At 42.1% G+C, this 15,128-nt stretch overlaps 1 protein-coding gene across 1 annotated transcript; it reads left to right on the forward strand.

Annotated features, from left to right (window-relative positions):
- The first annotated feature begins 3,316 nt into the window (after nt 1–3,316).
- LOC138900266 (uncharacterized) lies at nt 3,317–4,153 on the forward strand. The gene is made up of 2 exons (XM_070186986.1): nt 3,317–3,642; nt 3,892–4,153. Exons 1-2 carry the CDS (start codon nt 3,317–3,319, stop codon nt 4,151–4,153), a joined length of 588 nt encoding a protein of 195 aa, XP_070043087.1.
- Nucleotides 4,154–15,128: the final 10,975 nt, after the last annotated feature.

A 15,128-nucleotide genomic window follows, 5' to 3' on the forward strand; every position in this document is an offset into this window, starting at 1 on the left:
GGCCGAGATGCACTCTTCATAAGAAATGATTTAAGGCTGTGATGTGTCCACATGTCAAGTCAACAAGTTAATCAAAAGAAATATTAGAACATAAGTCTAAAACATAGATATGTTCGAAAATCCCTTGTTCAAAGATTTGAAATCTTCTTCTTCCCGTTCTTCTCTTTACCTATCTTCTCCCCTGTAAACTCTTCTTCCAAATTAACAAGGGGCTTCATATCCTCAACATATTGCAAGAACAAGAAGGAGAAGGAGGAAGAAGGAGAAGAAACAAGAGAAGAGGAAGAAGGAGAAATAGGAGAAGCTCTAACAAGTGCATTTTTGCCAAATAAGATGTTTGACCAAGTTTTTTGAAGAAAAAAAGTATTTTTGAATAGAATCAAATGCAAGTATTAGGGAAGCAGAAAAAATAGCTTCTCTTCAAAATCACTTTTTTGAAAAACACTTTTAAGAAAAATACACTTAGAAACACTTTTTAAAAGTTTAGCCAAATTAATTGTTGCTCAAAAGTACTTTTAAATTAATTTACCAAACACAAATTTATTTCTCACCAAATATAATTTTTTTAAAAGCACTTTAAAAAAACGCTTTTCAAAATTAACAGAATTCAGAAACTTTCCTATTAATATTGACAAAAGTTAAATATCAGACACCTAGTGAAAATTCTCTAACACATATAATTTACGAAGGTTCTATTATCCCTTACTTTTCCAAAGTAGAATGACTATTTCTTTAATAGTCACACCTAGATTTGTGTTTGAGTTGTAAATACGCATACCTAACACATAATTTGTGGAGGTTCTATTACCCTTTGAACTTCTCTAAAGTGGAATAACTATTTCTTGAATAGTCATACCTAGATTTGTATTTGAGTTGTGAACTACACACGCCGAACAAGTGTATTTTATCATTTAATCTTTTCTTTTCATTATTTTCTCCTAATTCTTTACTTCTTTCTCCTTCTCAACCACCACTCCACCACCTTCGGAGAAATAATAGACCCTCTTTAAAACCACTCTTTTGATACATTCAATGGTGCGAGAAAGGAGGGGCTGCATACTCTTTGAATTAGCTCACTTAAAAACTGAACGGATATATAAATATATGTTAAAGCTCTTACTACTTGAAGTCCCAATTAGGAATTAAACAGAAAAGAAAAGCTTGTGAAGGCACGTCTCATTATTAATTGGTTTAAAATCTATTATTTGTACTTATTTTAGTAAATCTTTTAACATATATATACAAAGTCTGAGTCAAAATTATTCGATTTATCCGAACCCACGAGTCATAGCTCGACCTCTGCCCCTGCTTGTAGCGCCATTAAGCGTTGTGGTTTGGTCACTGCAAAGAGTTCTGCAGCATATGCAGTGCTTTAAATGCGACAATCGTATAAACAATAGCCATTCATATTAAACTAACTAAAATGCAGCAACTAACTAAATTTAGGCCTAATTGATGAGGGAAGATTATGGAGTTGGTAATTAATTTATAATATTGACCGTATAACTTTTCATAACATGTTATTTATTTTATTTTTAGGTAACCAACGAACAATTACTTGTTGGTATAAGTCACTTAATCTTATAGTGTAAAATAATTATACACTATTGAAAAGTTCAACTCTTGAATTTTCAGATTTACTTGAGGATCAAAGAGATTGGTATTGATGAGTGGATGGAAGAAAATGTAACTTTATTAATTGTTGTTATTGTCTTTATTTGTCTCTATCGTTCATTTTGTATACGGGTGAACTCGGGTTAGCACACACCCCGAGTTCCCGGTGAGTCAAACGAAGTAAGGAGTATGAATGTATGAGATAGAGATCGAAACTGAGAACTCTTTGAATCGAGGCCGGAATGAGGTGCTCTCCACCGGACCTGACCAGACAACGCCCCCGAACCCGGAACGAGCTCTAAGACATCGGAAAGCACCACAAACGGTTGTACACGACTAACAGAGGACCGTGATATCTGCACCCAACCGGATATCACGGCGCGGATTTCGCCCGACGTCGGTAGTGTATCACTGATTGACGCACAAGAAAGATTTTTACCTTTTTTAGAATTGTACTAAGGGTAAAACTCCCCCACTATATAAATAAAAAATTTCTTATTCAATAGACACATTGTAACACGCATATTAATGCAATACAAATTTATTTCTCTACTTTCTAGATATTGAGAGGTTCTTATTTTTAATCATATTTTTTCATATACATTCCGCTTCGAATCGAGGGTCCGGTGAGGGCAGAACCATTGTTAAACTTAAATCAAAAGCTCGAACTCAACGTCACGACTGGTTTGGTTATTTATTTTATCTTTAATTCGTTTATCTAACATTCTTGATTACTTGTATTGAATCAATTTACATATCTTTAAAACCGCGTACAAATTTAATTGTTATCCGTTTTAAGGGCAAACAATTTGGCGCCCACTGTCGGGCTAAGGATAATAGTAGTGGTTTGATACAAATTTTCATAACGCACTCTATTTTACACTTGTTCTTTAAGGTCTCAATTTCAGGCCAACTTAAAAATGTCAAATTCTCAGTCTGCTCACTTGAACGTTGAGGCTGAGTCTGGCCATCATGGCGAAAACAACAATCTGGTGCCTAGCAATGAGGTGCCCCATGCTGATCCCAACGGAGTTCCAGTTGCAGACCCAGTCGATGCTAACTCGCAGGTGGCCATCGACGCCAACCTACCTAACGACCCCGAGAACAGCGTTCGCGGAGAAGCTCGACCAACGGCTCGAGAAGCGCCTGAAGGCGAAGGCAACGGGGTCAGTCTACGATTGATCTTCGAAATGTTGCAGGCTCAACATACAGCGATAGTGCAATTGCAAAAAGAAAGCTGTCCCCCAGCAGAGTTGAGCCCGAACCGTCCCGAAAAAATACCCGAAGAAATGAGTAGATCATCGAAAGTCCGGGTGAAGCTGAGTACGGTGTCAACCCCGAAGTAATGAAAATGCTCGAAGCATTGATGAAACGGGTGGAATCAGGTGATAAGAAAATTGAGGCAAACGACAAGAAGGCGGAGACATACAATTCCCGAGTCGATCAAATCCCAGGAGCGCCCCCAATATTGGAAGCTCCCGACTCCAAGAAATTTGTCCAAAAGTCTTTTCCTCCGAACGCGACACTAAAGCCAATCCCGAAGAGGTTTTGTATGCCTGATATTCCAAAATATAACGGAACCACGGATCCGAATGAGCATGTGACCTCCTACACATGCACCATCAAAGGTAATGACTTGGAAGACGACGAAATCGAGTAAGTGTTATTAAAGAAGTTCAGGGAAACTCTATCAAAAAGAGCGATGATATGGTACCATAACTTGCCCCCAAATTCCATTTATTCGTTCGCTATGCTCGTGGATGCTTTTGTAAAGGATCATGCCGAGGCCATCAAGGCCGAGACCAGAAAATCAGACCTTTTCAAGGTTAATCAAAGAGACAACGAGATTCTCAGGGAGTTCGTGTCAAGGTTTCAAATGGAACAAATGGAAATGCCTCCGGATGCGGACGATTGGGACGTTCATGCTTTCACTCAAGGACTTAACCCCCGAAGCTCCTTGGCTTCGCAGCAGCTGAAACAAAATTTGGTAGAGTACCCTGCGGTAACTTGGGCCGACGTCCACAACAGGTACCAGCAAAAAATTAGAGTCGAGGACGACCAACTCGGAGCCCCCTCTGGGTTCGTTTATCCCATCAGAATCGATGACATGCCTAAGAGAGTCATCAATCATGAATCAAGGCCGGTCCGAGATCGGTATCAGCCATATAGTATAGATCGAAGGGGAAATGGGGCCGGGCATAACCCCATGAGGAATGAGAAGAGAAGTGTCTGTGGGACCAATAACTGAGGTCTGATGTGTAAGAATGCTTTTTACAGGCCGCTCGAGGGAAGGGAAGCACCAAGTTTATTAGAGTATAACTTCAACGTTGATGCAACCAGCATCGTATCGGCCATTGGGCGCATCAAAGAAACCAAGTGGCCTCGACCATTGCAGTCTGATCCTACCCAGAGAGATCCTAACCTGATGTGTAAGTATCATGGCACTCATGGCCACATGACTGAGGACTACCTACAATTGAGGGAAGAAGTTGCCCGGTTATTTAATAACGGGCACCTTCAAGAGTTTCTGAGTGATTGAGCCAAAAACAACTTCAGGAACAGGGACTCCAACAAACAAACCGAACAGGAAGAACCTTAGCACGTTATCAACATGATAATTGAAGGGGTCGATATTCCATAGGGGCTAATGATAAAGCGCACTAAAGTATCCATCACGAGAAAAAAACACATCCGATATTACATCCCGGAGGGAACCATTTCGTTCAGCGACGAGGATGCCGAGGGTCATGGGTTCACAACATGAGGGAAATACCCTCTACATTACACCATGCACTGAAGTTCCCTACGTCGAGAGGAATCAAGACGGTCTACGGAGAGTAGCCGACCGCAAAGGAAATATTCACAATCGTCGAGGTGATCCCAATGCTCGTGGTCTCGACATCAAAGAATACGGAGCCGACCAGGAAGGAATAAATTAAATAGCAATTACCGGTACCGGCCTAGACTGAACCGGAAGATCAAGGAGTAGGTGATGAGGATAACTACGGAGTTTCTAGATCGTTCATAGCTCCGAATGATTCCGATGCCACCAAATCGACGGTCGAGGAGCTGGATCAAGTTATCTTGACCGAACACTTACCCGATCGTAAGGTATACCTGGGCACATGGTTAACTCCCAAGCTCAGGAAAAAACTCATTGAATTTCTTATAGCTAACATGGATTGTTTCGCTTGGTCCCACCTTGACATGACAGAGATCCCGCTGGAGGTGACCACTCATAAGCTGAGTTTGGACCCGAAGTTTCATCCGGTAAAACAGAAGAGGAGACCTCAGTCCAAAGTCAGACATGCATTCATCAAGGACGAGGTATCTAAACTCCTTAAAATAGGGTATATTTGGGAATTTAAATACACATACTAGTTAGCTAACGTAGTGGTTGTACCTAAAAAAGGAAATAAGCTGAGAATGTGTGTGGATTATAAAGATCTGAACAAGGAATGCCCTAACAATTCTTTTCCTTTGCCTAACATCGATCGGATGATCGACACGACGACCATGCACTAGATACTCAGTTTTCTCGATGCTTATTCCGGGTACAACCAAATTTGGATAGACCTGGTTGATCAAGAAAAGACTTCCTTTATCAATAAATTCGGCAGCGATTGTTATAACATAATGCCAATCGGATTAAAGAATGCCGGTGCCACCTCTCAATGCCTAGTAAATCGGATGTTCGAAGAACAGATAGGAAAATCAATGGAAGTTTATATTGACGATATGTTAGTCAAATCCCTACGAGCAGAGGACCATTTGAAATATTTGCAGGAAACATTTGACATATTTAAGAGATACAATATGAAGCTGAACCCGAAAAAATGCGCATTCGGGGTCGGATCCAAAAAATTCCTCAGGTTCATATGTAAGGCCCCATAAAATTTTGCAAACGAAAAAAAATAAATAATGTTTCGTGGTACCGGATTGGTTTTACGTGTTGCATATTATAGAAGTTCTTCGCGGTGAGCTTGCGAGCCGCGACTCGGATTTTGGGTTGAACAATGCACTAGATAGTAAAGGAAAATGTTTGGTAGTGAAATGCGTATCTGCGGCCCATTATGCGACCGCAGAATCACTCTACGGATCGCATAATGGCCGCAAAGTGAGGCAGGTGAGGGTCAGTCTGGAAGCAATTATGCGGTCGACTACGTGACCACATAACTGTTCTTCGGTGCATTATGCGATCGGAGAACCGTTATGCGGGCTACATAGTGACCACAAATACAAACAGATTTTTGGGTCGTTTTGGTCAACAATTATGCGACCGATATGCGGCCCACATATCGATTATGCGATCACAGACCTTGTTTCGGAGCTTCATTTTTGGGGTTTTTAAACCCGACCCTATTTCGTTAAAACACACCCCATGGACCATTTTGATCATATTTTCTGATAATTTTAGAGTGAGAGAGAGGGTCCTAGTGGGAGAAGTGATCTTCATCACATTGTTCTTCAATTCTCACTTAAAATCTTGAAGATTATCAAGAGAGGCACCTAGGTCTTCTTCCTAAGAGGTAAGATTCTATCACCCAAACTCTTAATTTCAAAATGTAATTAGAATGGGCCATTAGTGAGGTAATTCATGGGGATGAGAGTGCTTACTTTGCATGCATGTGTTCCTAAGGTATGTGGGAAGTGTGTGAGCTAAAAATGATAGAGAATGGGTTGGGGAAAGATGGAATCTTCCACAAAGAGGGGCTTAAAACATTGATACACACCTAGTGTTTGATAGTATGATCAAATGAGCTAAAACCATGTTCATCTTCCTAATTTTGGTTCAATGTTATTATATTGCTAAAATAGATTGAAGTGGCTAATATTCCGGAATATCTTAGAGTTTTAAGGAGCTCAATTAAGGTATGTTGGCTAAACCCCTTCTTCTTAGAATCGAACCCCACGGTGAGCATGTAATTGGAGTAAGCCCTTGATCATTATAGAATTGGCGATTTCTAACGTGTTTGTGTTGAATGATGTAAGTTCAATGTTTATTCTAAATTCTTTATAATGTTATCTTGTTATTGAGGATGTGTTCAAAAATGTGGAATATATGTTAGAAATATTAAGACCTCATGTCAAGATCAAAATAAAGGTTGTTGTGCCAAATTGTATGAAAAGCGTCTATGTGCCTAAGATTCCTAAATCGCTCATATGTAAATTTAATGTCTTGAATGGGAAGCCTTATTGTTGTTGATAATGATATTGAATGCGGAAAAGGGGTCTGGAACTATGGGATACAGCCAAGTGCCAAGAATGACTTTGTAATTGTTAAGAAGTACGATGGGAGATGATTGACTAATGAAATTGTGGTAATGTCTCAAATGAGATGGCCTAGCCGATCGGGTCAAGATCGGATTCCTTGTAAGAACACAGTGGTATTGTGGATGAAATTGTGGTAATGTCTCAAATGAGATGGCCTAGCCGATCGAGCCGTGATTGGACGCCATGCCGCACACATGGTGGAACTGTGCTGGAAAGTTATAATGAAATTGAGGTAATGTCTCAAATGAGACGGCCTAGCCGATCGGGCCGAGATCGGACTCCATGGAAGAATACAGAGGTATTGTGAATTATGGAATATCGGTACTAAAGATCACCAAATCTAATAATATGGAAATTGACTTGGAAAACGTATATGATCCTTAACTTGTTGTTTTAATATTATATGATTCTTGACTGTTCCTCTTATATTATTATTATTATTCATTCTATTGAGTTGGTGTTTAGCTATACCTACTAGTGCTATTCGACGGTACTAACGTCCCTTTTGCTGGAGGCGCTGCATCTTTTAAATGGATGTAGGTGGCTACATAGCAGACAAAGTTGATCGCATATAGTGTTGCATCCTCTTTCAGTGGACTTGGTGAGCCCCATTTCATTCTAGGGTCATGTATTGTACCTTTTATTTATATTATGGTCACTTTTGAGGTATAGCCGGGGCCTTGTTGCCGGCACCATCCTTACTCTCTTTTGTATCTTTAGAGGCCCCGTAGACACTATGTGGGTTGTATATGGGTGTTGGGAATGTTAAACAAGTCATGTTGTGTTTGATTACTTGTTCCACTTGAACTTTAAGAAATGTGTATTTTGGGACTTAAAAGCGCAATGACTAATGAAATGATTTAGGATTGTATGAATGAGACTCCTACTGTATAATTAATTAAACCACATCTTCTCTTGATCATGGGTTAATTGGGTAAAAAGTATCTAACATGCTTGCTCGGCCGGGTTCACTCGATTGAGCGTCGGTCGCGCTCCTCGATTTTGGGGCGTGACATCATGGTATCTAATCGAGGAATCGATATCAATCTTGATAAAATCAAAGGCATAGAAGACATCACTGTGGTGGACAACGTCAAGGCCATTCAAAGGCTAACCAGGCGTATAGCCGCCCTGGGCCGGTTCATATCGAGGTCCTAAGTCAAAAGCCATCGGTTCTTCTCACTATAGAAGAAGAAGAATAAATTTTCCTGGACCCCGGAATACCAACAAGATTTAGAAGAACTTAAACGGTACCTTTTGAGTACGCCCTTACTCCACACTATGAAGGCGGATGAGCAGTTGTACCTTTACTTGGAGGTGTCCAAGGTTTTCGGTAAGTGGAGTCTTAGTCCGCAAAGAGGAAGGTTAACTTCCTATTTACTATGTCAGTAAAACTCTAGACGAGGCTGAAACAAGGTACCCTCACTTGGAAAAATTGGCGCTCGCTTTGCTAAGCGCCTCCCGAAAATTAAAACTGTACTTTCAATGTCACCCCATATATGTCATAACATATTACCCACTGAGGAACATCATGCACAAACCCGAGCTCTCGGGCCGGTTTGCCAAATGGGTCGTCAAAATTAGCGGGTACGATATCGAGTATCGACCCCAAACCGCCATAAAATCTCAAATTTTGGCCGACTTCGTGGCCGACTTTACGCCGGCCTTAGTGACCGTATTCAAAAAAGAACTATTGTTAGCCTCGGGGACTACTTCTGGAATTTGGACCCTTTTTACGGATGGTGCCTGGAACGCAAAGGGGTCCGGGATCGGCATCATGCTGAAACCTCCTACAGGGAATGTGGTTAGGCAGTCTATTAGAACTATGAAAGTAACTAACAATGAGGCCGAGTATGAGGCCATGATTGCAGGTGTCAAATTGGCTAAAAGCCTTGGGGTCAAGGTGGTCGAACTAAGTGCGATTCCCTTCTCGTGGTAAATTAAGTCAATGGGACGTTTGAAGTGAAAGAGGAACGGATATGAAGGGATTTATACAATTTATAGGTAACGCTGCATCAATTCAAGGAATGGACCCTACAACACGTTCCCCCAGATCAAAACAACGAGGCTGATGCTCTGGCTAACTTGGGGTGATTGGTTGATGACGATTAATTCAGTTTGGGAATAGTCATACAACTCATGAAGTCGGTGATAGAAGAAGGCCACGCCGAAGTAAACTCAACGAGTTTAACCTGTGATTGGAGAAACAAGTACATAGACTACTTGAAAAATTGGGAAATTGCCCTCGGATCCCAAAGAATCGAGAGCCCTACGTACCAAGGATGCTAAATTTAGCTTGGTCGAAGGGGAATTGTTCAGGAGAACGTTCGATGGTCTATTAGCCAGATGCTTGGGGCCAGGAGCTACCAAGTACGCCTTGAGAGAAGTTCACGAAGGCACTTGCAGAAACCATTTGGGGGCAGAATCCTTGGTTCATAAATTAATCAGCACCAACTATTATGACTGAAAAGGAGAAGGGTGCGAAGGACTTCGTACGAAAATACGATGACTGCTAGAGACACGCACTGATGATTCATCAACCGGGAAAGCTACTCCACTCGGTTCTGTCCCCATGGACATTTATGAAATGGGGAATGAACATTGTCGGTCCCCTACCATGAGCGCCTAGTAATCTCAATTCATACTATTCATGACTAATTATTTTTCCAAATGGGTCGAGGCTCAAGCTTTCGAAAAGGTCCGGGAGAAAGAAGTCATTGACTTCATTTGGGACCACATAATATGTCAATTTTGGATACCGGCCGATGTTGTGTGCGATAATGGGAAACAATTCATCGACAATAAGGTAAATAAACTTTTCGAAGATCACAAGATTAAGAAGATACTATAAATACCTTACCACCCTAGTGGGAATGGACAGGTGGAATCAACAAACAAAACCATACTTCAAAACCTAAAAAAGAGGTTGACCACTGCCAAAGGGAAATAGAAGGAAATCTTGCCCAAACTCCTATGGGCATATCGTACAACCTCGAAGTCTAGTACCGGGGCACTCCATTTTAGTTGGTCTACGGGACCTAAGCCTTGATACCAGTTGATGTGGGAGAGTTGAGCCTCAAATTCTAATATGCGACCGAAGAGTCAAATGGCAAGGCCATGGTCACGAGCCTAGAACTATTGGATGAAAGGAGTGAGGAAACTTTAGTCCTGTTGGCCGCCCAAAAATAACAGATAGAAAGATACTACAATCGAAGATCCAACCTCCAACACTTCAAGATCGGGGACTTGGTGTTGAGAAAAGTAACATTACACACCCGGAACACGAACGAGGGGATGCTGGGACCGAACTGTAAAGGACCATATCGAGTCATCAGAATTACCGACAAGGGCTCATACAAACTCGAAGCAGAAAACGGTGTGCAACTACCGAACAATTGGAACGTGACACACTTAAAGCATTACTACTCCTAAGGTACGATCTCAATTATTCTTTAATAACATTATGAATCAGACTAACACTTGTAGGCAACAGACAAGGATGAATATGGCTATTAGGTCTGAAAGTACGTGTTGCACTCTTTTTTTCTTGAACCGGTTTTGTCCCAAAATGGATTTTCAGCAAGGTTTTTAACGAGACAACAGTAAAACATTCTAACTTAGATTAGAAAGCCGGTCTCAAACTGGAATCAATGGGCGTTCATTTTGCATCAACAGTATCCGAGCCCTCTCAAGCTATCTCGAATACTGGGGGACATTACCCTCAGATTAACGTTTTTAGCAAGGAAAAAAGAAAACCTTGAATGTTAGAAGCTAAGACTTGGTGGTTAGGATTCATTGTAGGGTTAAACGGTCATGTGAACCGTACTCACATAGTCCACTTTATACATGATACAAGCTTTTATGCGCTTTCGATCATGTACTTTACACACAGAAATAAAAGAAAGCTCCGCCTTGATATTACACATTTTCTTGCCTCTTAAATTCCGGATACTAAGAGCCCACGAGCTACCCCTATTCGGGGACTATCGAGCACACATGCTACCCTTATTCGGGGACTATCAAGCCCAAGGACTATCAACCTTGTATTAGGCCGCCATTTCTTCGACATCGACAGATGTTGTGTCCAATTTGTACTTCGCAACCTCATATTCTCTACCGAGGGCGTCCCGTTCTGCGACGGTCGAGCTTTGCTGTACTCGAAGATCGGCAATCAGCTGAGACCACTTGTCAACTTTGTCTTTCACCACCAGGAATTGGTTCTCAATCGATGCCAACTTCACCTTAGCGGTTTCCTTCTCCGAAACCAGCAGGTCTATTTTGATTTTCCACCCGTCGTCCATGGCCTGGACCTCGTTCATCTCGACTTGGAGTTGGTCGATTAGGTCGATCTTTTGTTGGACCTGCGATGTTTTGTTGTTATTCACCATGGATAGCTCTTCGGTTTAAGCTTCAAAGACCTTTACCTTTTCAACCAGGTCAGCATGTTCCCGCTTCAGGGTCGAAGCTTCCTTTTGAGCCCTGTCCAGCTCGACTTGAAGATCCTTGATAGCCCCATCTTATTGCTCACTGAGAAGCCTGTACATATCCTTCTTCCATACCTGCTCCTTGATCTTGAACTCAAGCTGGTTGATTTTAAAGTAGTACTGGAGAAAGCTCTCATGGTGAAGCACCGAGGCCTGCAAAACAACAAAAATAGTAAGAGATATCGAAACCTAAGTGGAATTCATGAGGGTGTGTTGGTGCCTTACCCGGTTCAGCGCCTGCTGCATCTCGTTGAAAAGACTCGATGCTCCCACCTCATTCATCTTTGCCTAGTTCTCCTCGGTCACTAGACATCATAGGTAACTAGCTATGACCACTAGAGTGGATAGAACCCGAGCATCCTCTGGGACCGTAAGAATAACTGTTCTTTTACGTCTAGGGTCCACATTCGGACCAGGAAACTGCTTCACCATCTTTGGGCTCAAGCTCGGCCCGCCTATTTCTGAAGGTGCGTCCTTCTTCGGGATCTCTAGGTTACCCAGCCCAGAAGAATATTCCAAAGTGGACATATCCACGCCATCAAAGAAGGAGTGGAGAGAGTCGTCCGCACCATGAACTCCTTCACTCGACTTTTCTTTTCCTGCTTGGGCCTCTTCAAGCATGGACTCGATGTAGGAGGGCATCTTGATGATGTCTATCTCACCGGTCGCCTCTTATGGAGCATAAGAGGCTTCTCGAGAGGTCTCAGACCCCGTTTCCATCTCGGCCTCTCGAGTTTGAAGGAGATCGGCCTCATGGCTCTTTTCCTCGATTGCCGCCTGCTCCCCGGCAGGGGTCGATCCGTGAGTGACAAAGATGTCATCTTCTTTAGACTCATCCCTGAGCAGGCGAAGTGAGTCAGTATCCAGTACCAGGGAGCTGGTGTTTTTCTCTGGCTTACGAGCCAGAAAGCCACCCTCTTTTTTTGCTTCATCCCGGGACACGAGGAGCCTGAAGACTTTCTTTTCCTCTTTTTTGTTTCCCCGTGGAAGCCCCGGGCTGTCCCATAATGGAGGGATCAACGGGTAAGGATGCACACTCATCCCCTTCCAGTGACCTAAGTTAGGTGGTCTTAGGCAAACCTGCGAAGAAAAAAGAAGAGGTCAACGTTACGTAAGTTTGGGGCATAATAGTAACTATTCTCAGAAGAGCCTTACCATGAGATTGGGCCTCCCATCGGTAGATCGAAAGATTGGGCCACGAGCACTCGAAGTACAACATCTGATTGTAGATGCCTTTGATCCACTCCTTGAGCCAGGGGACCACACTAGGAACCCGTGTAACATCTGCACGACCAAAAATACTGATGGTGAGAAAGGAAATAAAGAAGACTTGACACTGAAGGAAAGACTACACTTACGAGATACACTCTACTTCTCGAGAAATGGAAGGAACTCGGGAGGGATCAAATCTTCAGGTTTTACCCGAATAATGCGCCCCTTCCAGCCTTGGTCTCAATCCTCGTCGATGCTAAAAAAGGGAGCCTTGCTGGCCTGGCGAACGAGCTTGATTAGTCCCCCTCAGAAAATTCAGGGATTGTACAGACGGAGTAGGTGGTCGAGGGTGAACCAAGGAGATTCATTGTTGTTCACAAAATAATGTAGGAGGATCACGATCCTCCAAAGATACGGGTGAAGTTTCCCAAGGCACACCTCGTATCTCTTGTAAAAGGCCAAAACTACTGGGTCTACTGGGTCCAGTGTGAATGGGTAAGTGTAAACACTTGAATACCCCTCCATATGAGTTGCAATATCGTCCTCGGGCCTGGGGACTGCCACGTCCTTGCCTCCCCATTTACAGTCCTCTCGGACTATGGGAATGGTATCTTCAGTAATGGAGTATATATATCTCGATTCCCCTTCACCTCGGTCTTGTTTGGATGAGGCCTTCTCAACTTTGAAGTCATCTGCGATAGAATAGTTATAGGGAATAAAGCTTTTCATGGGGGCTCTGGGGCCGCTTTGGTAGTAGTCGCTTCGGGAGCCACCACCTCGGGAGTAGCCGTCTCGAAAGTAATCACCTCGGGAACGGCCGCCTCGCAACCTGTGGCCGGTTGGGAAGATGAAGAGGCAGCTTGCTAATGAACTGATTTGGAAGTCTTGGCCATCATGATCTGGAAAATATGAAGATTAGAAAGAAAGATATGAAGATGTGAAGGATAGATATGAAGAATTGAAGGAAATGTATGAAGGTTTGAAGGAAAAAGTATGAAGGCTTGAAGGTAGGATAAAGATTAGGGTAGAAACCTAAGAACAATTATGAAGATTTGAAGCTCAAAGGCAAAGAGAAGAAGATTTGGAAGGGTTGATAGCCGCTAGAAAATTCGAAGGTAGGAGCTAGGATCGGAAAGTGGAAGAAGTACAAAAGGTCGAAGCTATTATAGGGGATAATGCAATCAATACGTGACGTTTCACATTCGAAAGCGACCAACTGATGATTAACACGTGTCTAAAGTCAGAGTGACGCAACTGATGGGACGTTTCGGCTTATTGATAAGTGGGGATTTTTACTGCTTATTAACGCCTTTTAGCTTTAGTTTTAGTCTAAAAGCATTGAATTGTGTTCCCGAAACTAATGAAATTATAAAAATTTATAGGAATGCTGGAAGTTGGTCTCCCGAGATAAAATCTGACTAAAAAAAGAGTAGTCTGAAGCACAAGGCAACAAAGGCCGCGGAAACACAAAGAGGAAAGATCTAGCAGCCATTTACGCAAAGTGCGGACCGCAAATGAATTGTGCGGCTGCAAAGCTGGGCTAAGAGTTGAAGATCAGAGACTATGCAAAAAGACCATGTCTAGGAGCCTCTGTGAATTGCGGACCACACAAGAATTGTGCGGCCGCAGAATAGTGCCTTGCGGATGTAGTCCAAAATCTGGGGACCGCAGAAGAGTTGCCTTGCAGCCGCAGTTCAGAAAAGTGCAGCCGCAGAACTCCAGCTCCTGCCAGATGAAGAAATCTGCAGACCGCACATGGAATTGTGCGACCGCAGAACCTCCCGAGTTGCATTTTTGTCTGATATTTTCAGCCTTGTATAAATAGACGAGCTTCACAAAATTATGTCAAGTTTGAACCTCTGAAGTTGTTGTAGTCGTTTTTCTTTACTATTTTAGGAAGTTTTACTTTGCTTTGGTGTTTTTACAATAGATTTAATCATTTTAAGCTTCCATTATGAGTTTAATTAGTTTTTCTTCCTTATTGTCTTCAAACCCCATTATGAGTAGCTAGACTTTTACTAGGGTTGTGACCCAACCCTAGTGTGTAAACCTTATGGGTATTTAGTTTAGTGCTTGTTTATGATTGGGTATTGATTATTTAGATTAGTTCATGTTTTAATTTTAGAATTAATGGTTAAAAATATTGATTCATGCTTATTTAGCTTAGTCTCTACTTAAGAAAGAGAGACCTAGTCTAGGATAATTTAGCTAACAAGGAATTGGGTCAATTGAGAGATTGATTAACCCAACTAAAGGGTTCAAGCTAGAGATAGTAATAACCCGACTTGAGCTTTTATCAATTATTTTGGGTGATACCCATTTGGTCTTTAGAAAGCCAAAGTGAGCAAAAGCACTCTCTGACCGAGATGTATTGAGTGGATAATTTAGAGTTGATAGCTATAATACACCCCAATCAACAGAACAAACATTAAAGTCTTTATCCTATTAGGCAAACACCTAAGTCATGGTCACAACCTTAGGCTTTTTATCCATTAGGAAAAACCTTAAAAATAATTTTCTCTAGTCTTCTTCCTTTATTTTGCA

The sequence above is a fragment of the Nicotiana tomentosiformis genome, chromosome 10, assembly GCF_000390325.3.
Source record: "Nicotiana tomentosiformis chromosome 10, ASM39032v3, whole genome shotgun sequence".
Classification (NCBI taxonomy): Eukaryota; Viridiplantae; Streptophyta; class Magnoliopsida; order Solanales; family Solanaceae; genus Nicotiana; species Nicotiana tomentosiformis.